Source organism: Paramormyrops kingsleyae, chromosome 7 (assembly GCF_048594095.1).
Source record: "Paramormyrops kingsleyae isolate MSU_618 chromosome 7, PKINGS_0.4, whole genome shotgun sequence".
Lineage (NCBI taxonomy): Eukaryota > Metazoa > Chordata > Actinopteri > Osteoglossiformes > Mormyridae > Paramormyrops > Paramormyrops kingsleyae.
This window is the reverse complement of record NC_132803.1, coordinates 8,133,921-8,160,101: the sequence shown is the minus strand read 5'-3', so window position 1 is coordinate 8,160,101 and position 26,181 is coordinate 8,133,921. Positions and strand designations below refer to the sequence as shown.

Here is a 26,181-nt window from a genome sequence, read left to right as displayed (position 1 = left end):
CTAAGGAGGGCGATCACTGCAGTGGACTCAAGCTGCTCACTGGCCGCTAAAAGAAGCAGAGGTCGCACTGCGTGGCCGATAGGAGGCATGCCATGCACTGGAGGCCCAGTTAGCCCAGGAGCACGGCGAGCTGGTGGCTCAATGAGAGCAGGAGCTGCTGTGCAGGGCTGCACGACCCTGCGAGCAGGAGGCTCCGCAGCAGGACCTGCCTGCCCTACAATACCCGGGCCCTAAACGGGGTAGGAAGAAGGGCTGGGGCCAGAAGGGGGGCGCTCTGCCGGAAGCCTCCAGCAGCCCCGTGCGCTGGCTGTCGCCGGAGAAGGGAGCCTGGCTGTGGGAGTCACTGGGCAAGGACCCCCTGGAAGCTATGCTGGGTCCTCTTAAGGCATGGAAGAAGGTTCGGCACCGGTGGGGATCCAACATGCCAGCACAGTGAAGCAGCTAGCCAGACCAACGCGCGGGGAGTGTCCTGCTCCGTCATTGGAGACGACGCACCAGCGGCTACCAGCTGACCCCTAGGACTCAAATCATAACTGAGGTGGGGACTGGGGGTGGTGGTTGCCGGGACGGTCAACCTCTGAGGAGTGGGCAGTGTAGCACTGGCAGGGCGCATGTCCCAGCATGCCCCACGTGCAAGTTGTAAATAGCCCTTGTATTGTTGTTGTTATTGTTAATGGTTATATTCCTTATTGTCATGCGTGTGTTTGCCCATGTCTTGCGTGTACCCTGTCCGATCCTCATGTGTAACTAGCTTTGGTAAATCTCCCATCATGTATGCATCTTGCAGTTCAGAGTCTTACAACCCTGTGTTTCTTATGTGTAATCGGTTCGGTGCTTGTTGGGTGCCTGATGTAGCCCTTTTCAGGACTACCAATAAAGAGCGTGTTCTCCCCGGCAAGCTAGTGTCCGTCTCTCTCTCTGCTCCCGTGATGCCTCGGTTCACCCATCACCACAATATTTACACGGCATGCCAGAATCTGCTAATTGACTGTCACCGGCAATAAAAAATCCTCCGGGTACTCTGGTTTCCCCCCACAATCCAAAAACATGCTGAGGCTAACTGCCAAATTGCACATAGGTGCGTGAGTGGGTTGGTACCCAATCCTGTGTTGTTCCATGCCTCTGTGACCCCCCGTGACCCTGAATAGGATAAGTGGTTTCAGAAAATGAATAGATATTATATATAAATAACAAACATAAATAAACATCTTCATGACAGTCTAATAAATATACAAGGAGAACCTTCCCGCGAGCGCGAAAGTGAACGAATCTATGAATTAATATTTAGGTGAACTAACTCAGAATAATACTGAAAAAGCATCACGACATATATAGCGGATGTAATTTTACTCCGACCGGCCGCAGCATTTTAAATAATGAATATATAATAGGCTAATAATAACGCCACTTTACAAACTACAATTCCCTTCCATCCTTTCCGTCTCGTACACATCCATCCATCTGTCCATCCGCTCGTCGCCTCGGCTTTCTTTCGCACTGTCTCGCGTTATCGGAGGCCTTCAGGCAGCACCGGGAGAAGGGTGGAGATACGTTGAGGGAGAGGGGCACGGCGAGGGACCCCCGCCGGGCGTGGAAAGTGCTGCTTAATCCAACAAACTACTCACGCTAGACCGAGAGGGAGGGGGGCTGTACATGTACAGACACATGCACCCCGAAAGCCATGTGCATTGCACTTCTCCGTCATATTCGAAAGCACAGGGAGTTTATCTGTAAACAGCAGAACATCATTCATTAGTTGCATAAACGGGAAATGGCGCTAAAGCGAATTCAGAAGGTGAGTGTTCCGTATAGTTTGGTTTATTTCGCTCTTCAAATGTGACATTTGGCGCCTCGTTTTCTATGAGCAGCTGGACGCTGTTTCATGTCATTCGACGGAACGCGATTCATCATCGTAACATCGGAATGTCAAATATAAGGAGTAACAACTTATCAAGGACGCATTGATGGGCTGTGTGAACCAGACACCTCACATAACCGAAGTGGTTTTTGCTTGTTTTTTCCCATTCTGTTTATTATTATTATTATTATTATTATTATTATTATTATTATTATTATTGCTAATGTTGTTGTTGTTTTCTAATAGCGCGTTCTTTTGAAGAAGGTCCTTGTATTTAATGACTGTCGACAAAATCCGGCACTGTTATTGGTGGGGGTGGGGATCCCCTCCCCCTGAGGCTGTTATCAGTCGGGGGGCTCTGATACGCGCACACAGCCGCAGAGAGTGTCAGTCCCACACCGCTTTCTAAATACAGTACCGCTGGTGTCAATGTTGCCAAATATGGAGCGCTAGATGGGGCTTCGGTCGCTATAGCTGCGTGTATTTTTAACAGTATTAATGAAGCCCCGATCGTAAGCACACACCTTCTGAAACTGAAGTATGGCACTCCTGGACTATAGAAGTATCATTGCTGCATTTAATCCAGCCTGGAAGTATAGGCTCTGAATCTTAACAACTTGACACAATTTGTCTTGCTGGACAATTGGCGGACATGATTTATTGTAACTTCGTAAGTTTAAGGAGAAGTGTCCTATGTTCCAAGTAGCATATTTCTTAAAAGGAAAGCTGGCTTTAATTTATTGTTTTTTTAAACCTGTTTTTATGGACATATCTACCTGTGGAAGCTAATTATCTGAATGGTTGCATTGTAATTCATTGACTTCTCTAACAGTCTACCCAAACACAGACCAGCCCTTCAGAGATAGTTTAATGCAGGTGTAATGCATCTCAGTGTATGAGCCACAGATCCCAGAAGGTGTCCTTCAGGAGGTGTCCTTCCTTTTTGTGCTCCTGACATAACTGAATAAATCTGGTAAAATATGAAACTGTAATGTTTTAATTGGATAAGCAGCTAAGCGGCTAGGTTGTACACTCAGCCTAATTTTGACCTTCTGAAGCTTCTTTGAATTTTCTTCTCGAAAAGCCCAGGACTGGGCCTTTTCTTTTTGCTGTAAGTTGTGTTTTACCTTCACAACTTCACAACCAACACCCCCCCCCCCTCTCTCTCCTCACCCAGGAGCTGACGGATTTACAACGTGACCCTCCAGCGCAGTGCTCAGCTGGCCCGGTTGGGGAGGACTGTAAGTATATGCGGACCGCAACTCAGGACGCCCATTCCTGTTAAATACGGAGTTGGAGTAGCTGTGTTGAAAGTGCTTCCACACCTTCATTGCCTGTCTGCTGTGCCCATCAGGGTCTCCCCTGTGTACTGAAATCACTGAGGTGCCAACCAACAGAGTTGGGTAATTCAGGTCCAGAGAGTAAAAGTCCAGACCGGGATTTTGTTTCAACCGACCAGTTAACTTTGATTCTTTATGCTCAACTGGATGGTTGAAACAAAATCTTGGTCTTCACTTTTATTCTCTTGACCTGAATTTCCCAAACCAAACATATATGATATATGAAATATGCTATCCCATATACACTCACCTAAAGGATTATTAGGAACACCATACTAATACAGTGTTTGACCCCCTTTCGCCTTCAGAACTGCCTTAATTCTACATGGCATTGATTCAACAAGGTGCTGAAAGCATTCTTTAGAAATATTGGCCCATATTGATAGGATAGCATCTTGAAGTTGATGGAGATTTGTGGGATGCACATCCAGGGTACGAAGCTCCCGTTCCACTACATCCCAAAGATGCTCTATTGGGCTGAGATCTGGTGACTGTGGGGGCCATTTTAGTACAGTGAACTCATTGTCATGTTCAAGAAACCAATTTGAAATGATTCGAGCTTTGTGACATGAGTAGCCATCAGAGGATGGGTATATGGTGGTCAAAAAGGGATGGACATGGTCAGAAACAATGCTCAGGTAGGCCGTGGCATTTAAACGATGCCCAATTGGCACTAAGGGGCCTAAAGTGTGCCAAGAAAACATCCCCCACACCATTACACCACCACCACCAGCCTGCACAGCGGTAACAAGGCGTGATGGATCCATGTTCTCATTCTGTTTACGCCAAATTCTGACTCTACCATTTGAATGTCTCAACAGAAATCGAGACTCATCAGACCAGGCAACATTTTTCCAGTCTTCAACTGTCCAATTTTGGTGAGCTCGTGCAAATTGTGAGCTCGTGCAATTTTGGTGAGCTCGTGCAAAATTTTCCTATTTGTAGTGGAGATGAGTGGTACCTGGTGGGGTCTTCTGCTGTTGTAGCCCATCCGCCTCAAGGTTGTGCGTGTTGTGGCTTCACAAATGCTTTGCTGCATACCTCGGTTGTAACGAGTGGTTATTTCAGTCAAAGTTGCTCTTCTATCAGCTTGAATCAGTCGGCCCATTCTCCTCTGACCTCTAGCATCAACAAGGCATTTTCGCCCACAGGACTGCCCCATATTGGATGTTTTTCCCTTTGCACACCATTCTTTGTAAACCCTAGAAATAGTTGTGCGTGAAAATCCCAGTAACTGAGCAGATTGTGAAATACTCAGACCGGCCCGTCTGGCACCAACAATCATGCCACGCTCAAAATTGCTTAAATCACCTTTCTTTCCCATTCTGACATTCAGTTTGGAGTTCAGGAGATTGTCTTAACCAGGACCACACCCCTAAATGCATTGAAGCAACTGCTATGTGACTGGTTGATTAGATAATTGCGTTAATGAGAAATTGAACAGGTGTTCCTAATAATCCTTTAGGTGAGTGTATAATCTGCATATATGAACACTTAGAAACAATATTTGCAGAACTAACTCTGTGTCTTAGGTAAGCATTTTTAAGCAGGGGTGTCAGTTCCTTCAGGAATGGCTAAGTTAATCAAGTCTGTATATATTAGCCTGCAAAAATTACATTTAATGTGGCTTTTATCACTTTGCAGTATTTCACTGGCAGGCCACCATCATGGGACCGGTAGGTGGGCTCCCTACTCGCCATGGCAACCTGATTTAACATATTTCAGTACCGTTCACCTCATCCCTGGTGGACTGACCCCTCTCTCTCTCTCTCTCTCTCTCTCTCTCTCTCGTCTCATTGCCAGAATGACAGTCCCTTCCAGGGTGGTGTCTTCTTCCTGACTATACACTTTCCCACGGATTACCCTTTTAAACCACCCAAGGTGAGTAGGGGGTGGGGGGTTATGCTGTGTTCCATTTACCTCCGAGGTCGAAAGTCGGAGCTGGGAATGACATCATACACATGAGTTAACTACATTCCAGTACAGCAAGGCCATTAAGCAATACCAGGGACCTGTTTCAAACAACAGGATTTCTCGCTTAGCCAGACAACTTTAAGATTTAAGGTTCCCCAGTTTAAATGGCCTTTGTCTTCATTCACTTACATTTAGCTTAGACTGCCTTAAATCCGACAAGTTATCCAGCTAGGCAAGAAATCCTGCTTTGTGAAAGACCCCAGTTCTAGTCAGGTTCATTGTTAGCCGTTGTTAGCAATAGCTGTTGATAACTACACATTATACGGTATTTTACACATAAAAACATAGTAACAAAATGTCCATAGATAGCGGTTGGACACACAAATAAGATGAAACAGTATAAAACTACAGTTTTCACTTCTGTTGAATGGCACAGTCATCTAGAATTCTGAGGTTGGGGTGTCAAAGGTTCCCCCGTCTTCCCAAGTCCGAACTCCGGCTTCAGGGAGTGTTCCAGTTGAAATTCCCAACGAGGAATAGGAAATTCCGATTCCAAACGCCCACTAGGCCCCAGCTGATGTGCCCTGTCCTGGCATGTATGTTTGAGGTGATATTCATGACTGAGATGCAGAAAATGGTGAGAAGTGCCCTAGAGAACAATGACTAGAGGTGTGAATAAGAATTTCTGACACGTCAGAGTCACTTGAGTGCTATGGAAGTTCTACTGAGAAATTTTTCACTTTGAAATGTGAATCAACTGAACATGATTTAATATACATTTAATAATTATAATATAGATTAAATATAGATTACAAATATCTTTTTTTATTTAAAAAATATAAAAATAATCCTTTTATGTTTTATTTTATTTGTGTATCCCTTTGGGTTTGTATTATAGTTGTTGAGTTCCATGTCACCTCACAGGATGATGGTCAGATGACCATGTTGTCCCTAATTCACAAGCCATACCTCAGCTGAAGTAAGACGAGTGTAAAGAGGCCACGTCTCTACTAAGCTATGAGTGTGTCCTGTTAACCAGGCCATTTAGTCATACCTTAGTAGTCCGTCCATTTTCTGTCCAGGTGGCCTTCACCACTAAGATCTTCCACCCCAACATCAACAGCAATGGCAGTATTTGTCTGGATATCTTGCGGTCCCAGTGGTCCCCAGCCCTCACGGTCTCCAAAGGTAAGACCCAGTCGCTGCTCCCAGTCTTGGAGGTCAGTGTTCATGCCAAGCCACCCTCAGTTTGGACCTGTACTTTGGTCTGATGCAGTCCTGCTGTCAATCTGCTCGCTGCTGTGTGACCCAAACCCTGACGACCCACTGGTGCCAGAGATCGCCCACACCTACAAGGCAGACAGAGAGAAGTGAGCGACGTCCTGCTGTCCGCTCTGGCTCGTTCACCTGTCCCCATGCTCAGTGACCTCTCCAGGGCTAGGTGACATGACATTCCCCTCATCGAGTTTTCCCACAGAATGCGTATAACGTGCAAGTCCATGTGTCTCGAATTCAGCATATGACTTGAATTTAGGTCTATGAAGCATTTGAACCTGTGACCTTCTGGATAAATGCTGGTTTCTCTGCTCTCAGCCCGGTTGTTGGACATTGTTGGGTTGGGAGTAGAGCAGTAGTTGCAGAAGAAAGGGAAATGGGGGAAGTCCACAAATTATTACTTTGTGGTTCTCATACAGTCGGAGTACATTTACTGTTTATGTTATTTGACTTATTTTGTTTATTTTTATTATTAGGCTCTTGTCCAGAGCAAGTTAGAATCAAAGAAAAATTAAAAGGTGAAATGTCTGCTTTGATTTTTATGGTGGGATTATGGCTAGAATGGTGTTGTGTGGCCTCTTAACCCCTTTGGTGTTTGAGGTCAGTAACATAGAATGACCATTGTGTCCCTTTCAGGTACAACCGACTGGCTATGGAATGGACACAGAAGTATGCCATGTGAGGAAGGGACCTGGTGTCAATGAACTGAAGAGCTGGGAATACAAAACATTTTAACTGTGAACACTGGCAGACGGAACCGACAGACTGAGCTGTTGGGGTCCGGAGTGAAAATGCTGGACCAGCCATGTTCTGTAGGGGGTGTTCCCCCCCCAATACACCCTCCAGTGCATCTTATTGGCTGACACTCACAGGTCTGCCATGTGAGGACAGCAGGACACCTTGCCAAAGTGCAGCATGACCTTTGACCTCCTGTGAGTGCCATGGGATACCCTCCGTAGAGATGCAATTGGCTCTATGATTGTTATCTTCATTATAAATATTTATTTAAATAGAGAAGCTGTGATTATGTTTGTGATGAGTTATTTTCTGCAATGGTCACCAGACTCTCAGTGCTTTCACACATTAGCTGTAACTATGTGTGTGTTACGACATGGCTGTGAATGTGTGTGTGTTACTACGTGGCTATTAATATGTGTGTGTGTTACTACGTGGCTATTAATATGTGTGTGTGTTACTACATGGCTGTTATGCGTGTGTGTTACCACATGGATGTGAATAGGTGTGTGTGTGTGTGTTACGACATGGCTGTGAATGTGTGTGTGTGTTACTACATGGCTGTGAATAGGTGTGTGTGTTACTACGTGGCTATTAATATGTGTGTGTGTTACTACGTGGCTATTAATATGTGTGTGTGTTACTACATGGCTGTTATGCGTGTGTGTTACCACATGGATGTGAATATGTGTGTGTGTGTGTTACCACATGGCTGTGAATGTGTGTGTTACTACATGGCTGTTAATGTGTGTGTGTGTGTGTGTGTTACCACATGGCTGTGAATATCTGGGCTAAATAGACCTTATTTTCATCAACTTACATTTAGCCCAGACTACCTTAAATCTGGCAAGTTATCTGGCTAAGCAAGTAATCCTGCTTTGTGAAACAGGCCCCTGACCTACAGGTTATCCCAAAAACATGCATACACACCGGCCCTTTGCAGATAAGATTGGCCACCCCAGGACTAGACCATATCATGCCTAAACATGAACCCCCACCACACATTTCAGAACAATGGCCGGGTCATTTTCTCTCAATTTAGAGAAGTATGGATGAAGTAGTCAAAATCATGATTATCAGGAGTTTTCACCAGAATAAAAAGTTTTTTTGGCCAAAAGTATGTGGACACCCATATTAATTCCATGCATTTTTTTATACCTGCTAGTCGTATACGGTGTCGCGGGGGTAATTCGCCAAAACTGGCCTTCCATACCCAACTGTTTTTTACGTTTTGTCACTATCTGTCACTATCTGGAGCTGCCTTCGAAATTTCGAAAAGCCACGAGTTCCACCGCCGGCCGACAGAGGGCAGTACCGCACCGCATATTCGCTAAGGTACAGGAGGAGGGTTTGGAGCCAGCGAGAAGTTCCTCTAAGGCTCAGCCCTCCCTTTTCGGTTCCGTCGCTTGCATCTCCGAATTGCACGCCGCGGCAGGGTCAGTGGTGCTACCGGGATGGCTGTGAATCTGAGCAAAAACGGTGCTGCGCTTACGGCTGCCTACAAAGACGTAGTGGACGAGAAGTCGCAGACCAACTGGTGAGAATCGGTGCGCGGGTTTGAGATGCTGGTGTGTCTTGATCCTACATCAGACCTCTGGGTTTCCTGCTTCGTCGTGCGAGTCTTTGTGTCAGGTCCTTCGTTCTGCATGACACATATAACATAAAATGCATATATGCCATGGTATACGTATTTTGAGTCTGTAAATAATTGTGCATACATGTATGTATGTATGTATGTATGTATGTGTGTGTATGTGTATGTGTGTGTGTAGACTTGGCATTTCCTTTTTCCGAGTGACTTCCTGTTTTTGAGCAACAAATCTTTCGGTGGTTGTATGATTTAAATCGAATGGTCTGCATAAATCAAATGAAAGCAGTCCAAATACATTTAGAAGCACTGGCCAGATAACATTTAAAGGGCTTTGTGTGTGTTTGTGTTTGTCTGTGTGTGTGTAGTAAGATTGCTATGCTTCAAGGAAGAGCGCATTTCTCTTGCGCCCCTCCCTTTATTGCGACAGGTGACGAAGCAGAGTTTCTCGCTGTTCAAGTACATAGTTTGCTTTACTTTATGTGCTTGTATTTTGAGACATAAAATTATCAGCGTGTCCTGCTTTGTCACTGACCAATACATGACTTGTGCTCTTCTACCTCAGAGGAAAAGTTTTATTACTGTTCCTTTCTACGGACACGACAAAAAACGAAATAAGAGCGTGTTCTGGATGCGGTCCCCTGTCCCCCCCTCCCCTCCCCTCCCCTCCCCAGGGGACACATGCATTGGAGGTCTGAGTGATGTACAGTTGGAAAGTAAAATGCGTTGTTTTTAGAAAGCAGGCGTGGATTTTATCTCAGGTTTTAATTGTATCAAAGGTTTTGAATAATGTCCAGTGTTGGAGCATTTGAGCCTCAGAAGAAATCTGAAAGTTTCTCACATCATCCACCGGTTTTATAGGATTGTGAAGAACTATGAGGAACATGGTGACTTACCTTACAGTTTTTTATCTTGTACTTTTTTTGTAATAATGTGCATTGTTACCATAGTCGCATTAAACCTACCAAATCACTTTCACTCGCTTTTCCCCTTGTGGCTTTGTCTACGTGTATTTATTTTTGTATCTCTGTGTAATGGCGTCAGTATATTTGCTGTAGTGTATATTTTAGTACGCAAAGTTTAAATGTGGAAACAAAATGTTCACAGAGAAGGAACTATGTGGGGACCCCACACACCGCAGTGCAGAGGCAGCGGAAGGTGTGCGTCAACCACCGTGAACCGCCGTGCCGGCCAGCCCAGTAGCAGAATAACCGCTCCTCTATACAGATGCATGCTGTCCTCTCTCAACTGCTTACATGCCGCCTGAAACATAGACTGGCAAAGTCCCAGTTTATTTTCACTCTGAGCACTGAAGTCTAGGTGCTTGACTTAACTTGCTGGCCTATTACAGGTGGCTGTGAACTCCTTGTGCACAGTTCCGGTCCAGTTCTGTTTTCTCTTAAAGTCCTGTGTTCAGTCATGTGTCTGCGTCATAGTTTAGATGTTTCAGTTCACTCTTATCAGAAAAATGGGATGCTATAAGGAGGTTCCGCTAAAACGGATGAGGTATGGTCTTCATCAGTGGGAGCCTGGCTAAGCTCTGTGCTGAGCTCTATGCTGGAGAACCTGGCTAAGCTCTGTGCTGAGCTCTATGCTGGAGAACCTGGCTGAGCTCTATGCTGGAGAACCTGGCTAAGCTCTGTGCTGAGCTCTATGCTGGAGAACCTGGCTAAGCTCTGTGCTGAGCTCTATGCTGGAACTTGTTATGGTCAATCCCTAGCATGTGTTTCAGCTATTTCCCCTGCAGTTGCACCTATGTGCCTGCAGTGCTGTCAGAGGGGTGCTGGCCTGACACACAGCTACACTCTCCTGATAGCCCTCTGCACTTTGTGTGAGGGGCAATGCTTTCCGAAGCTCTGAATGAGGCACCGTTCTGTGTTGTCCTTTTTGGCTTTGAATGTCTGGGGAATTTAAAAAAAAGTGGTCGTCCTGCATCATGTTAATGTTTTCTGTGTTTTCCCTGTATTTTATTTTGTTTTTATTTTTTTGAAGGGCCTTATTCACATATGAGGGCAATACCAATGACATCCGATTGGCTGAGAAAGGAGGTAAATTGTTACATTGTTGTATTGTATCAGTCGATTAAGCTCTAGCTAAATGGCTGGAACTTAGCCATTTCCCTTCATTTTACTGTTTTTGCTCTGTGTTCTTGTTTGTGTTTATGAATTCTCAGGTGTGTTTGGTTTGACTGGGCAGGTGTCATAGCATTACTGTCTTAACCTACTGACTTTTCAGTATGTTGATGACATCCAAAGACCGAGTCGTATATTAATTGCAGTGTCCGATACTTTCTCTGACTTGTGTGTTTTGTGGCGTTTTAGCTGCCACTCAGTGGCAATTTTACGCCATTTTATCGTATTGGCACTGAATAAGTTAAGGGGATGGAGAGATCGGCAGTTGCATGGTATGATCACAAATATCGCTTGTTTGTGATTGTTTGCTCTGGTTATTTGCTTTTCAGAGGGTGGTCTGGAGGAGCTTGTGGAGGAGCTGAGCAGCGGGAAGGTCATGTACGGCTTTTGCCGGGTTCAAGACCCAAACTCCGGCTTGCCCAAATATGTCCTTATTAACTGGGTAAGTGCTACAGCTATAACTGCTCTGTGAATCACCAAGAAACTGCAGCCGGTTAAACTGGCATCAGGTTTGGTTTGCTGTTGTCTAAGATTTAACTCGTCATGTGAAGTTTAGTGTTTATGCCGTTTAATTTGTGTGTGTGTGTCTTTTAGACTGGAGAAGGTGTGAAAGATGCCAGGAAAGGACAATGTGCAAATCACGTCAGCTCCATCGGCAAGTTCTTAAAGGTACGGCGCAATCTTTTATCTCGTAGTTCCCTCTCTATACTACTAGGGTATAGCTGTTGTACATTGTTACATTTATACATGACCCCCCGCAAATGGGGGCCTTACAGTGGCTTTCTGTAAGCCACTTGATTGCATTGCAGGTTGTGTGTCACCATTAGCGTGCTTGAGAATTGATGTGGGTTGGGGTTTTCCAGCCCGTACACAGGATGTAAACAGCTAGCGGTTTTCCTGGAGTTATCCCTCAAAGTGAAACTATCTCGTGTCACATTTCATGTCCCTGTGACCAGCGTTCCTGTGAAGTTTGGTTTCCATTTTTGTTTTGTGTGGTGCTTTTGACTGTTAGACAAGCTGTTCCTCATAATGATACAACGAAAACTTTATCAAATTAGTACATGCAGTGTGTAAACTGTTCCCCCTAGGTTTTTTAATCTTATGTAGTGGCTGAATTTTATTTTTACACACACGCACGCACGCACGCACAAACATAGTTCTCAGTAAGTCTTGGGACATATGCTTAATTCAGTAATAATGTTGCAAATTTATAGGTTTTATAGTGGATGAACTATCCATTTTACAGCAGATGAACATCCATTCAGTGCAAAGGAAATAGTGCAAGACTGTACCGTATGGGTGCGTGTGCAATCTGTGATGGGCACCAATTGCAATATACACACACACACACACACACACACACACACATTATATATATATATATAAATTACTCGATTAATCAGTGGATTACTTGATTATTAATAGCATTGATAGTGATGGTCTGAAATACATCCCAGACCTTGATATGGACCGTTTTTGCAAGATAGTCAATATTATTCACTTCACACAGGTGCAGTCATAATGTTTTGGCTCATCTGCGTACATGCTATCCTCCAGATAGTATCTTCGGCAAATTTCAGTGGTGTAATTAAAGGGGAACTTGCTCCGTGTGTGTGTGGTGTCCTGTGCAGCAGTAGTGAGGTCCGTCGTTCGCCGACATGTGCTTTTCCCGTGCGTGATTGACGTTGCTCATGCTCCGCCCATGTCTGCCAAGCCGACTGTGTAACAGAGTAATGTGATGAGCAGGGTGCCCATGTCACCATCAATGCCCGAGCAGAGGAGGATGTCGAGCCGGAGTCTGTCATGCAGAAAGTTGCCAAGGCCTCAGGGGCCAACTACAGCTTTCACAAGGAGTCCAACCGCTTCTGTGACACTGGCCCTCGGGTCCCCGTGGTAAGGAGCCACCCCCCACCCCCCACTCGATGCCACACTCTTCTTACAAACCTTTAGTTAGTGGGTCAAACATTTACTTTCATTCGGTTCATTCTGTACTTTCACTTTTAATTTCATTCTTTTGTGCATCTCTCTTCTCATTAGGAACAATATTGACCATCAGGTTGGGGAATAATTTGGCACCTTGTTGGCTAAAAGCTGCCTTCTCCACATGGTATTTCTGGGGTGACAGATCTTGTGTATAGATCTCCCTCCCTGTCTCTCTTAAGGACCTAAAACAAGGAAACATGTTTGTTCCTGAAACCACAGTGTGTGTTAATCCTGTAATTGTGGCTGAGCCCATTCCATGCTTAAGCCTGGTGCCATCTCCTCCTTTGAGCACTCCAACATTTTTCAGTGGCTGGTGAAAACCCATTTGAGAGCTAGATGGTCAATTTGTGCTGCTTCTGAAATTAGTCCTCGAAAGGTGATGATACACGGGGCAACTTTTTCAGCAGTGTTGCTGTGCAATTGCCGACTGGGTGAGACGAAGGGCAACTCATCTGGGTCTGGATGATTGCCAAAAGTTGCCCACTGCCAGTTAAAGTTTTTCAAATAGAAATTTGTTGCCCAATGTCAATGGGAAAGTGCCCCAGCAATATTGGTCAGCAACATTACCTGGAGCAACATTTCTCAAAAAGTTGTCCTGTGTATCGTCACCCGAAGGGAGGCAAACTCAAAGGTGGAGCCACTGCTGGTGGGCTGAATGTCTGGATGTACTAAAATGTACCTTTTTTACCATTTTTGAAAAATCTACTCATACAAAAGTCCATATGAAGGTGGCTTTTATGTAATGGCTTCCAGCATCTTTAAACACAGATCTCCTGAGTGGAGGGGTGTGGATAACCTACTACAATCTCTGCTTTACTTACTAACTTTGTGTGAACTCTGTGGTATATTCTCATTTTTGTAGTACTGTATTACTATCTCTTGCTGTGTGTGTGTGTGTGGTCCAGATATACATTACATTGTGGGGACATTTGGTCCCCACAATGTGATGATAACCTGCTATTTTGATGTTGCGGGGACCCTTTTTTTCGGTCTCCACAAGGATAAATTTTATTTTTATAAAAATCTGTGACTATAGGTTTTGCCCATAGAAATGAAAGGACGGTCACCACAAAGATATGAGAATAGATCTGTGTGTTTGCATGCGTGTGCGTGTGTGAGTGTTCGTGCATGTGTGTGTGTTTGCGTGCATGTCTGAGTGTATGCATGTATCTCCCTTTTCTCTATTCCCTTCTTTAAATGCAATCTTCCTCTGTATGTGCTACCAGATGTTTATCCTGTAGACAATGACTGCTGGGACTGAGTATTGCTATTGAAGGCCATGAATTAACATCTCAGTTGAACACTCTGATGGCTTGGAAGAGAAGTTGGCTGTTTACAAATGGCGATTGAGCCGAAGCTGCGGATTCCCAGGCCAGGGCTTCTCCAACTTCTCTGAACATAAAAACACCAACCTGTTTCCTCAGGGATCCGTCTATCAGAAGACCAATGCTGTATCAGAAATTAAAAAAACCAACAAGGACAACTTCTGGGCTCAGGCTGAGGTAGGAGGACATCCTGGCCACCAGAATTCAAAATTAAACTAACCAATTAGCACTTTTATGAAACGAATACTGTGTATTGTAGTTGTGTTTGTCTTGCCTGATTTAGTTCTTTTTGTGGTCATTTGGTGTTTTGTATGTGCTCATTTGGTGTTTTGTTTGTCCTCATTTGGTGTTTTGTATGTGCTCATTTGGTGTTTTGTTTGTCCTCATTTGGTGTTTTGTATGTGCTCATTTGGTGTTTTGTTTGTCCTCATTTGGTGTTCACAAAAGCAAGGAAAAACTGAATAAGGTCGAGGAATGGTGACTGACATGCCCCTAGTTGTTTCAGAGGATGGGTTCAGAGGTTGCTCTGTCTGCAGAAAGATGAGGAGAAGCGAAGGGTGGAGGAACGTAGACGGGCGGAGCAAGACCAGCAACGCCTGGAGAGTGAGCGCAAGGCTCGGGAAGCGAAGGAAGCCACTGAGCGTGAGAAGCGGGACAAGGAGAGGGCCAGTCAGATTGAGCAGCAGAGGTGAGACTGTTTCCCCCAGAATCGAGTTAAAGAAATCGGCGCATTGGTGCCAATAACCAGGCCTGACTTTCTGGGGGTGTGGGAATACAGGAAATACCAGCAGCAGCAGGAAGCTGAGAGCAGAACGCCAGATGCAGAGGAGCAGGTGAGTGCCATTTCTGCCCCGATGTTCTGTATTCTTGGTGGCCCAATGATGAAAGTGGGCCTAGACCAGGGGTGGGCAATCTTATCCGCAAAGGGCCGGTGTGTATGCAGGTTTTTGCTGCAACTCCCTAATTAGGTCACTAATTAGAGGACTCATTGGCTGGTACTCACACCTGGGTTTGAACAGCTGACCTACAGGTTATCCCAGAAACCAGCATACGCACCAGCCCTTTGCGGATAAGATTGCCCACCCCTGGCCTAGACATTTGGGTCGTGAACACACAAGCAGGCATATTTAAAAGCACTGCTTTCAGCCTGTGTTTCAGTACAATTCAGTTCATTTTGATATAGCACCCAGAGTTCTTAATATATTTCCTCGTGGTGGCATGGCAGAACTTCCGTTGTGATGTTGCACAGAAACCTTGAATTTACAGCTAAAACCAAAATAGTCTCACGGGGAAGCTGATGGAGGGAAATGGTAAGGAAACATTTGTTACAGTATCAGTTTCATTTTATTGAAGGCTAATATCTTTAAAGGAGAATCTTTCCTGGAGACTTTATACGGATATTAGATCCACATTTTCATTTTGCAATATGGGTTTTAGATTTACATCATTTTACATGCTGAGGGGTGGTTTTTATAAATGAGTTGGCGGGCTGGTGTTCAGTCACGCAGTCGGGATTAAATATTGTTTCGATCTGCCTGTTCAATACATCCAAAGATGTGTGACTTTAAAAAAATATGTTTGACATTCCTACCTGTAATACAATGCCCTCTCTTCTATTGGTACTTGTTAAGCCTTTTTGAAAGCATTGAAATGCAGCTTGTACTTCCATTCAAGTAGTATTTTTTATGGAAATAAATCATCTTTACACCACTGCCAGCCACGGATAATCGTGTTTTTAAAATTAGTAGTCTCAGTTGATTAATCATGATTAATTAGCCTGTTATTGTGATTAACTGGATTAATTTTAAACTTGATGAAAAAATTGTAGTATATGCTTGTATTTTGTGTTCCAAGAGGACACAAATACATGTGTCCTCTTGGAACAAAGAAATGCATGAGACACTGGTAAGAGGAATTACTTTTTATATATAACAACTTGGTTCTGATAGCCGAAAGCATGAAGTTGCTAACATGATTAGCAGCTATGCTTTTAGGAAACGTTCCCCTGTTCTGCTTTTATTTTTTAATTATGCTTTGCAACTTTGCACCTTCCTTTTTGGAATGAACAGAGAACACGCAAGTTCTCTGTTCTCTGCACGTAATGTCTTATTTTAGTTACCAAGTTTGCATATATATTTTTCTTTTAAAGACAAGTTTTTACAGTAGCGATCAAAATTAGAAAAGTGACATCTTGTAATTTACAGTTAATGCTTATCCGAATTTGCAATTATGCATGAAGAATGTATTTTTATCATGTACTGTATTTTATTTATATATATATATAGTAAGTAGGGGTGCACCGATTGCAGTTTTCTGGCCGATCAACTATCACCGATCCTTAGACAACCTTACCTGCCGATCTCGATTTTTTTTTTGCCGATCTTGTTTCTTTCATAACTAAAAGACAATTACTTCAATGTTTCCATTTTTATTGAGTAAATTGATATGAATACTCACAGAAAATGAGGTAGTGTCCTCAAATATAAATGAACATATAAATGAGCATTGCTGTTTGAACTACAAAATCATATTTTTTCTTCCAGACTTTAATTTCCCTAATTTTGTAAAAAAAAAAAAATATATAGCTGTTATGACACACTTGTCCAAAAAATAGGGAGGGAGGCAGCCTGCACTGCACCTCTCTCGGGAATGGGAGAAAAGGCTGATTTAAAAGCATATAACTAAGATCGGTAGATCTCATGGGAATATGGTCGATTTCTGATTCCCTCAAATTAACGTGATCGAGGCCGATAGATCGGTGCGCCCCTAATAGTAAGTGATGAAGATAAGTGATGGGACTAGCCTATTCTTTTTAGCAGTGATTATCTTGAGATACAGTAACTGTAGAAAGTAAATTAAGCTAAATAATTTAAGACAAAGCAATGACAAAGTTAGGCTAGGCTACTTCAAGAGGCTAATGTGACTTAGCTTATCGTTACCTATGGCTCACCTCGCGATATGGAGTCTGTGGTTGTCTTCTTTTAAGGTGATGTTGCATTGCAGCCTGCTGTAGTGATATTTAAGTTCTGCGATGACTGCATTTCGTCCACTTTCAGTGTGAAACGCTCCCACACAGCTGAGACTTTAATGGACCCTCATGCACTATTTTTGTCTTCCTTCCGCCATTTTGCAAAGTAATTGAGCAAGCAAATTTTTATTGACGCTTTAAAAACATCAAGTAATCTGAGTAATTGTGAAGCTCTAAAATGGATAGACCGTGAGTAAGAACTAGACGATAGCAGAAGGGAGGAAACTCCATAGTTAGGAGTCCAAAGTCGGCAGGCTGACCAACTCCTCCATCGCATGCTAATGAGAAACAGGCCAGAAAGTAGCATGTTTTCATATGGTTTCATATTTTGTTACTCCATCTGCATATCATCATGCCATCTGTATATCAGCTCTCTATTCAGCCATTTATAAGAGTAATAATTATAATAATGACATTTATTGATCCCCGGGGGGAAATTTTCTTTTGGCCTACCCCATCTTGCTCTCCATGACACATTTCATGTAGGTGAGAGTAAGTTTGGCAGTGAAGGCCTGTAGGGGCTCCCATGGAGTTGGGCGAAAGAGCCTTGCTGAAGGGTCCACAGACGTGGCTATTCTGCTGAGGCCGGGCTCGAACCCGCAACCTTCCAATCGCAGGCACAGAGGCTCCAGTGAGCCACACGCTGCCCAGTGTTCAGTTCTATGCTGACCGGTTGTCTGCTATAGTCCATGGCATTAACTAATTTGGTACCTGCCATGTGTAGAGAACATCCAGTGGTATCAAGGAGAGAATGACAGCTGGGTCATTACAGATGCCAATAGACAGCCAAGAAAACGGAGGCAGTGAGATGTGTATTTGTGTGTCATCAGCATAGAAATGAAAATAAATAATTTGATGCTTTTGTATTATTCCTAAAGGCAGCAGGTAGAGAGAATAATGAAGGTCTCAGCACTGACGCCTGAAGTACCCCAAATTTCCTCTGTAATGCTGACAGTGCCATGCCATTATTATATATCTATATAAACTGCCCCCCCTCTCCATTTAAGTAACAGTTTATTCATCACCATCACAGTATAATGGTAAATAATATTGAAAAATGAGGATAATAGTCATTCATAGTAAATGCTTATCATTATCGACTGTGTTTCTTGAGGTGGTTTTGGCCCCCGACTTGTCAGTTTAACTCAGCCCCATGTCACTCAACTTTGGGCCCCCCTGGCCGGCGTTGCACTTTTAAGCCCTCAGACAACCGTTTTGTTTCATGGTGGACCTTCAGAGGAAAGCAGTCACTATAGTCTGTCAGGTTGTTCCTGTTTCATGTAATTTCAGTGTTTAAATGCAGATTCTGTTACACACTTTTGACACTAGCATGGTCATATCATGCGCGTGTGCAGGTGCCTGTGCAGCATGGTCATGCGTGTGTGCAGGTGCCTGTGCAGCATGGTCATGCGTGTGTGCAGGTGCCTGTGCAGCATGGTCATGCGTGTGTGCAGGTGCCTGTGCAGCATGGTCATGCGTGTGTGCAGGTGCCTGTGCAGCATGGTCATGCGTGTGTGCAGGTGCCTGTGCAGCATGGTCATGCGTGTGTGCAGGTGCCTGTGCAGCATGGTCATGCGTGTGTGCAGGTGCCTGTGCAGCATGGTCATGCGCGTGTGCAGGTGCCTGTGCAGCATGGTCATGCGTGTGTGCAGGTGCCTTGTCAGCATGGTCATGCGCGTGTGCAGGTGCCTGTGCAGCATGGTCATGCGCGTGTGCAGGTGCCTGTGCAGCATGGTCATATTATGCGTGTGTGCAGGTGCCTGTGCAGCATGGTCATGCGTGTGTGCAGGTGCCTTGTTCACTGTGTGTAACACCAATATGGCCTCTTGTTCCCAGGAGGAGCAGAAAGAGTCCTGTGCGACACATGGAGACTCTGCTAAAGCCAGTGTGAGTACTGCAGTGTTGCCGTGATCCTCATGGTTGGATACTATTATTAGGATAGTAGGTTGCGAAACATAATAGCATAATAGCCAATTTGTCAGAGGTCAGATTCTCTGCATAGTAAGTCACAGTCTTGTGTCATTAAAGCTTGAAGTTGTTTTTCTGTTTTTGCCAGTATAATGCGCAGATGATGTGCGGATATGAAAGATAATATAAACTCTATGGGCAGCTTACTGCTTACTTTAGCTATATTAGCACATGTAAAATTTTATTTTAGCACATGTAAGGTATTTTATTCTACCAATAACTAACAAATGTACATAAAGGTACGTGTTAACAATTACGGGTTTTACTCTCTTCAATAGAACCAAACACATTTCAGCCACCTTACATGGAATTATTTCTTATACATCATGTAGGGAAAATTAGTGTTACAACAAATGCCGCCCTTTGCATACATGCACTTTCACGTATTCAGTTTTTGGGAAAGTATTTTCTGTATCTCATACGTTCTTACCAAATTACATTCTTGTTTTTATGAACTTGATCACATGCAAATTACAGAATAGTATTTTGTATTTGAAATACAAATTTTAAATGCGTGTATCGGACATACTCCCCATCCCTGCCTGTGTTTCTGTGTGCATGCTTCTGTCACCTAGACAGATAGTCCCTCGTTCTTCATTTCCCAGGTGGCAGCCCTTCCCATCGCGAAAGGCTCCGTAAGTCCTAGGGACGTTTTTCAGCAGGAGAGAGACGTGGCTTCCAAAAGCACTGCTGCCAGCTCGCAACCAGGTGAGAGCTGCTAACGGTCTCCTAGCCAGCCAATGGGAGCCCGCCACACGCGCAGCGTGCTCCCCAGCCTTCTCCTAGCCAGCCAATGGGAGCCCGCCACACGCGCGGCGTGCTCCCCAGCCCTCTCTGTTTGGTTCGCTGATCCTGTCCTCCTCGTGCATCTCGGGTTGGCCGCTCAGCCCCTTCCTCTGCAAACAGGCAAATGAGCTCAAACCCAGTGCGTCTGTCTCCTGTGCCCAGCACCACACCTGCCTCTTCTCCCCAAGCCATGGGTCTGAGCTCAGCTCCAAACACACACGTATAGATGTGCGCATGCACAGTAACACACTGACACAGCCCCGTACTGAAGACCCGCTCGGGCCAAGCTGGAGGAGACACCGTCAGAAGATAGAAGATAACATCAGCCTTGCTAACCATGAAAGCCTCAGTTACCACTGCCCACCTTCTCTCAATTATGGCAGCGGGATGTTCTGTTTTGGAAGCAGATGTTAACTAAATCCTTCCCCCTCCACGCAGAAACTGAGCCATCATCCAATGGGAAGAAGGCCCCCACCTATGAGGCTGCCCCCCCAGTGGAAGAGGAAGAGCTATATGAGGACATCACAGAGGACAACACTGTCCAAGAGGAGCCCCCGCAGGTAACCTATTACGCCTCCACTATGACAGGTGACACTGTGTGACAGTGTGACCAAAACGTAACACATCATCAGCGCTGAGGTTTCAGGAGAGCCACTTCCTTCCTGCTTCTGGATGGCAGTGAATCAGTGCTAAAGACCAGCCCGCTGTACATCAGCAGGATGGCATTCCTGGAGGATCTAGACCAAGGTTTCTCAACCCAGTCCTCGGGGACCACCAGACGGTCCACGTTTTTGCTCTCTCCCAATTGGCAGGGAATTGGGAGAGAACAAAAACGTGAACCGTCTGGTGGTCCCCGAGGACCGGTTTGAGAAACCCTGATCTAGACAATGTTGGGTGAATTTTACCACCATGCTGCCCAGACATGATTCAGTTTTTGTGACATAAGTACATATCAACTTTAGTTGCCTTAAATGTATAAATGTCTTGTATTTAAATAGACTTTAAGCAGCAAATTAAGGTTATGGTTCATAAAGAGAAAGGGCTTGATCTGATTCTGCCTCCGTCCTTCTCTGCCCAGACTGAGGTGTCTGCCACAGAAAACGCAGAAAGTCACGGCACCTGTGCCAAGGCTCTGTATGACTACCAGGCTGGTGAGTGCAATGCATGCTGGGAGGTGTGTGTGTGGGGGGGTGGTGGTAAGGAGTTGGGCTGTATGCTGGGACGGAGTAGCTAGCGTGACAGGGAAGTTCTCTCGTGGATTTAACCTGATGCCTCATAGTAGGTATATGTACGAATTCACTTAGCAAGCAGTAGGTTCTACCCCCCATGGTGACGCTGATAATGCCAAGTGGAGTTTAATATGAATTAGGGCTCAGTTGGAGGTTCAGTTTAAGGACAAGGTTGTACCTGAGTGATGTATACTGGTTTTTCCAGATTGAAGCACTACCGATATGTGTCACTGCATCACAATTTCTTGTGGTTTTTCCACTATAGCCGACAGCACTGAGATCTCCTTTGACCCGGATGACATCATCACAGGAATAGAGATGATCGATGAGGGATGGTGGCGTGGCTACGCCCCGGACGGGACCTTTGGCATGTTTCCAGCCAATTACGTCGAGCTCTTGTAGGCCTTCTCTCCTCTCAGCGGCCCTGCCACTCGCCGGAAAGAGCGACATCATGCTCAGACCGCCAGAGGCCCCGTACAGTACCACAAAGGCCTTAACATTTGGTGCTTTGCCATTTGAAAAGCCAAACGCGGAGCGATTTTGAAAAGTGGGAAAATTCAAGGCTGGGCTCATGCCTGACAGTTGTGGTTTATCAGAAAACTTCATTTCTTTCCTTTGCTTGTTTTCTCTAACACACACTCAGTGTTCATTCTAAAAGTAGGAAATTAAGTTGCCATTCCTGGCTTTGTTAATCTGTTAATGCTGTGTTGTCCATGCCTGCTCTGGTAAGTCTGTGACAGTGCAGTGTCTCCACTGGTATGCAGAGGTTTCTTTCATTGTATCTGATTTTTTTTGTTTGGTAATTGCTGTTGAAACATTGAAATTTCCTTTTACATTTTGTATTTTTTTATACTTTTAACATTAAGTAATGTAAATGGGGATGCTTGTAGAAAAATAAATGAGCTTAATATTAATGTGGTCTGGTTTGACCTGGCTACACTGCTGCAAGCAAGTGCTCCCCCTAGTGGCTGCATTGAATTAACTTTTTGGACCATGTTCATATAGCAAGTGACTTGACCTGTAATGACAGGCATGCCATAGGCTGCAGTCTGTTCACTTTTATGATGTCAGCATGAAACTCCTCAGTCAGACTCCTCAATCAAACTAGAATGAAATTATATAACATTGTTGTCTGCTGTGAATTTTTTGAAGATAATTATGAAAGGGTGAGTTCTTGTGGAGGGCGAAAACATCCAGCCCAGGTTAGCGGTTACGCATGCACAAACCTCAATACTACACTTAAATCAGGGTAACATTGCTTCTGTACTATTGTAATTTAATCTGATTTTGAAAATAAGGAAACTGGAATGAATATACATTTTAAAGAGTAAACCTAAAATAACCTTGAGCCGGACTCTGGTTTTTTTATGTACAGTACTATGCAAAAGTATTCGGCACCCTTGGGAAATTGTTTAAAGGTATTTCTGTACAGCAAGTGTACATTTCCTCAAGAACAAAAAAATAGCAATATATACAAATTAATCTTAGTGTAAGAATTTCTTGTTCTGTAAAATGTTACTGATAACTTGTTGGCTGGCCAGCAAAATATAGCTTTGGTCTCCAAAATTCTCCTTGGGGGAGCCCCGTTTCATTTTTTAAACTGCTCATTTAATTAATGAATTTAGTTGAGGTAATTATTAAACAAGGTGTATTAGTGGGTGCATTCAACAAATACATGGAAATGTTGAATAACTGAAAATAATGGTGTAACTTTAGGTTTTGATATGGCTAAATTGCCACAAACAAAATCAGTTGTATAGAAATAATTTAGCTGCTTTAAACTTTGTTGACCAGTGTAATGATTAAAAATCAAGACATTAGCATCAGTCTGATGTGTCAATCTTGCCCGATATTTGAACAGTCAGTATTCGCAGTTAGCAGAGCCAGAGCTGAGTTAGGAGGCAAAAGCTGAAATAATGGAGATGATTGCATTGGATGATCAGCCATTTTCCATAGTCGAGGATGAGGGAATTCATCAGCTCATTGACCACTTACAAGAGGTCTCGAAGTACTGGTCATCGACATGTTTATAATAACTTACTGGGATCAATCTGAGCCGCAGATCGAGCTCTTAATTTGTTTAGCATTTCTAATGCTAAACAAACTTTAACCTTGTCTGCTCTTCTTTATAACCCCTGCTGTTCTGCCCCTTCTTCCTGTCATGTGATGTAACACAGTGCTGTCATTTCTTGATACAGCTTAGAGGGGAAATAGGGAGCTCCCCGCTAAGGCAGACACACGGAATTATTGTCATATAAGAATGAGATCACAGAGCTATGAATCAAGATTGCCATTCAAAAAATTATGAATCATGCAGCTCTACTCTGCACTACTGTCACCAGTTCTGGAGCAATAAAGAAATGACCACAGGTAACTTTAAAACACAATGACCAACAGCAGGTGACAAAGTAGGATTTACAACACAACTTTATTCTTAAGAGGTTCTGGACCAAAATTTTGTTGTACAGTACGCAACTGATGTAAACAGGAAGGAATGAAATCGCCCAAGTAAGGCCTCCGGAGAGGCTTGTGACCCTTGTAATGTGTCAAACATAAGCAGAGAGGTATGAGGTTAGAGGAGTAGGGTGGTATGCGTTGGTCTGAAAGTGTGCGCACACACACACACACACACACGTTGGGCTCAGTGCGGCAGATCATGGTGCACCAGCTTGTAATGGGAACCGCAGGACGGGCAGCGCTGGGGCTCGCCTGCATGCAACCAGAACCACACGACGGTGGTGTTATCTTCCTCACCTAGAGAGAGAAACCAGACCATCAGAGGATCAGAAATATCTCCTGACCCATGTAAAAATGCCAGGGATGTCCAAAAACTGAATTCCACAAAGTGTGCAGAAAGGGGTGAGCAATATGGCAAAAATACCAGACAAGATGGTGATCCACAATCTTATGATTCTCTTTCATGCTGGTTTTTAAGACTGGTTGAACTGTTCAGTAACTTGCCAAACAATCTAATTGGGCCTATTTTTTAACAAAAATAGCCCTATAAGAATCTGAAAAATCCAAAAAAGGTTCCATATTACAGGTGTTGAATTCTTTTTAGGGACCAACTCCTCAATGTGATCCATGCGGCTACGTTGCCAAACGGGGATGTGTGGCATGATGCACATTGCATGTTTGGGACAAGGGTGCAAAAGGGACAGGGGAATAAATCCAAGGCACTGCCTACTGTTTGCTATTACCAGTTTATTGTTGTGTCAAAATGGATTTGCCTGACGAAACAACTTTACATGCGTGTATGACCCATAGAACTGCCACTGATAGAATGTGCACTGTATCACGATACCGACGACCTCGCCATTAAAGCAGATTGTGGAGCCATTTTAGTTGTTCATGATGTTATATTGTCAAATTGGACACCTCTAGCAGAAAGCACTCGGCACTTTTTTGTAATGAAACTGAATGAAAGTCTTATTCGAAAAGCTTGTACCCCAAATTAAATACAAACCCTTTCAGATATGACACCTTCTGCAATGCTTGTAAACCTTAAAATATACATTTTAGCCAAGTGGTCCCCACAGTAGGTAAAAATAGCTAAAATGTTTGGAGAGAGCAAAAGTTATAAATATGCCAATAATCGATGCTGTGTAGAAAACTAAAATGCTGGAAGACTGATGTAGACAATAGAAGATCAGAAATGCTTACAGACACAGCCGACAATCCTCTTGTTGGTAATTGAGGGAACCAGGTGTGGATCCTGTTTGGAACCTGCATATGACTTGGGCTTCAGCATGTTGTAGGGATCCTGAAAAAGAATTACTTAACATTAATGAATAAATCTAGAGATCTATCAAACCACAGGGACTGCATTTTCAAACGATTCATTCATATCAACTAGGATTTCTTCATTTTAAGGCCAGCTATAAGTCTAAAGTCGAAAAGCTATTCTTAATACGCACAACGCCCTCCTTCATCGCCCGCATCACGATCTTCTCCATACCGGTGGCTTGATCTTCGTCAGTCGGAATGCCTACAAAGGGTCCAGAGCAAAGATTTTTCTCCCAATACAACATTATGTGCCTGACTTTTGGCAACGTACCTCGCCATTGAAACACGTCACATTAAATGCGCAAAAACAATGAAAGCTTTCTAATAGTAAAATAGACACAGTTACAGCCAAGCTCGTATTTATATCTGTTGTGCTGTGCAAAAATGCTGAAGACTGACTCTCCTGTCCTTGGTAGTCCCAGGTGTAGAACTCCATAAACACGATTACCAACATTCCCTCATAATTAAGTAGGGGAAACAAAATGATGATCAAACACGATACCATGCATCACCGTGCTATTCCTAATAACGTACCTATCAATATTGGATTAATTTATGGAATTTCTTCTATAACCGCGGCCTGGCGATTAGATGGACATGCCCTTGGCAATATATCAAATCGACTACTGCGTTCATCCCGGGAGATACTGATAAGTTATTTCGTCGATTCTGGATTCTTAAAGACACCTACTCACCCCCAGCCATGCAACGGTGAAGGGCCGGTGCCGGGGCCGCCCGGCAAGTGACTGCTGCGCGGACGGCAGACCTAATGAGTAACCTTGCTGCCATTTTTCCTCCTTCGTCTTCTTCCGCTCTAATGTGAAAGGAACTGCCGCGTCGCACAATCAGATATGTCTCAGTCGCTTGATTTTGACGTGTAAAATGTCACGTGTTTCCCCTATTTTTGCCCTCCCTGTCGCCATCCTATGGTCGCCGTGGGATCTTCACGTCAACCGTGGATTTGAATCGCGCATGCGCGGCCGATGTGAGTTAAGCGTGATAAACTATCAAAATATTAAACAATTCAAGTAATAAACGACTGTAGATCATCTGCCAGACCTGCACCCTTACAAAATCTAAGGCTCATCTTATGATTTTGCATACATTTTCACAAAAATACTGATTACATTTAATTGTCTGTATTATCACTGTCATAACCCCTCACGGGAACTGGGCTTATATATTTTTTTGTATTTGGCTTGCTTTAAGTTCGTTTTCAGTTTTAGATTAGTTT

At 44.0% G+C, this 26,181-nt stretch overlaps 3 protein-coding genes across 8 annotated transcripts; 2 read left to right on the top strand and 1 right to left on the bottom strand.

The window, feature by feature from the left end:
* Nucleotides 1-1,479: 1,479 nt before the first annotated feature.
* Nucleotides 1,480-7,414, top strand: LOC111843768 (ubiquitin-conjugating enzyme E2 D4-like). 6 transcript variants are annotated; one of them, XM_072714185.1, is made up of 8 exons: nucleotides 1,480-1,795; nucleotides 3,036-3,099; nucleotides 4,843-4,874; nucleotides 5,002-5,079; nucleotides 6,195-6,300; nucleotides 6,389-6,482; nucleotides 6,864-6,905; nucleotides 7,024-7,414. In XM_072714185.1, the coding sequence occupies exons 1-7, from the start codon at nucleotides 1,772-1,774 to the stop codon at nucleotides 6,883-6,885; spliced, it is 420 nt and encodes a 139-aa protein (XP_072570286.1). In that variant the 5' UTR covers nucleotides 1,480-1,771; the 3' UTR covers nucleotides 6,886-6,905; nucleotides 7,024-7,414. The 6 variants fall into 6 exon arrangements, 4 of the variants coding, with proteins under 4 accessions (XP_072570286.1, XP_023667372.1, XP_023667373.1 ...); XR_002838247.2 differs by having other exon boundaries at nucleotides 1,481-1,795; nucleotides 6,389-6,553; XR_002838246.2 differs by lacking the exon at nucleotides 6,864-6,905 and having other exon boundaries at nucleotides 1,482-1,795; nucleotides 6,389-6,553.
* A 969-nt stretch (nucleotides 7,415-8,383) lies between these two features.
* Nucleotides 8,384-22,509, top strand: dbnla (drebrin-like a). Its single transcript, XM_072714184.1, has 13 exons — nucleotides 8,384-8,659; nucleotides 10,703-10,758; nucleotides 11,172-11,284; nucleotides 11,437-11,511; nucleotides 12,589-12,735; nucleotides 14,250-14,327; nucleotides 14,687-14,838; nucleotides 14,929-14,983; nucleotides 19,015-19,065; nucleotides 19,752-19,854; nucleotides 20,371-20,492; nucleotides 21,011-21,083; nucleotides 21,427-22,509. Exons 1-13 carry the CDS (start codon nucleotides 8,577-8,579, stop codon nucleotides 21,561-21,563), a joined length of 1,245 nt encoding a protein of 414 aa, XP_072570285.1. The 5' UTR covers nucleotides 8,384-8,576; the 3' UTR covers nucleotides 21,564-22,509.
* A 1,061-nt stretch (nucleotides 22,510-23,570) lies between these two features.
* On the bottom strand, nucleotides 23,571-25,805 carry cox5ba (cytochrome c oxidase subunit 5Ba). Its single transcript, XM_023811607.1, has 4 exons — nucleotides 25,643-25,805; nucleotides 25,079-25,149; nucleotides 24,825-24,924; nucleotides 23,571-23,915 (listed from the first exon to the last, which is right to left on the bottom strand). Exons 1-4 carry the CDS (start codon nucleotides 25,734-25,736, stop codon nucleotides 23,803-23,805), a joined length of 378 nt encoding a protein of 125 aa, XP_023667375.1. The 5' UTR covers nucleotides 25,737-25,805; the 3' UTR covers nucleotides 23,571-23,802.
* Nucleotides 25,806-26,181: the final 376 nt, after the last annotated feature.

Excerpts from the sequence above, each read along its gene's own strand:
- LOC111843768 (XM_023811604.2), top strand. The coding sequence starts at position 1,772 with ATGGCGCTAAAGCGAATTCAGAAG. Across the intron at positions 3,100-4,842 it reads TGGCCCGGTTGGGGAGGACT|TATTTCACTGGCAGGCCACC; the intron begins GTAAGTATATGC and ends ATCACTTTGCAG. Across the intron at positions 6,301-6,388 it reads AGCCCTCACGGTCTCCAAAG|TCCTGCTGTCAATCTGCTCG; the intron begins GTAAGACCCAGT and ends GGTCTGATGCAG.
- dbnla (XM_072714184.1), top strand. The coding sequence starts at position 8,577 with ATGGCTGTGAATCTGAGCAAAAACGGTGCTGCGCTTACGGCTGCCTAC. Across the intron at positions 14,984-19,014 it reads CGCCAGATGCAGAGGAGCAG|GAGGAGCAGAAAGAGTCCTG; the intron begins GTGAGTGCCATT and ends TCTTGTTCCCAG. Across the intron at positions 21,084-21,426 it reads TCTGTATGACTACCAGGCTG|CCGACAGCACTGAGATCTCC; the intron begins GTGAGTGCAATG and ends TTTCCACTATAG.
- cox5ba (XM_023811607.1), bottom strand. The coding sequence starts at position 25,736 with ATGGCAGCAAGGTTACTCATTAGGTCTGCCGTCCGCGCAGCAGTCACT. Across the intron at positions 25,150-25,642 it reads TCACCGTTGCATGGCTGGGG|GCATTCCGACTGACGAAGAT; the intron begins GTGAGTAGGTGT and ends GACCCTTTGTAG. Across the intron at positions 23,916-24,824 it reads GAGGATTGTCGGCTGTGTCT|GTGAGGAAGATAACACCACC; the intron begins GTAAGCATTTCT and ends TTCTCTCTCTAG.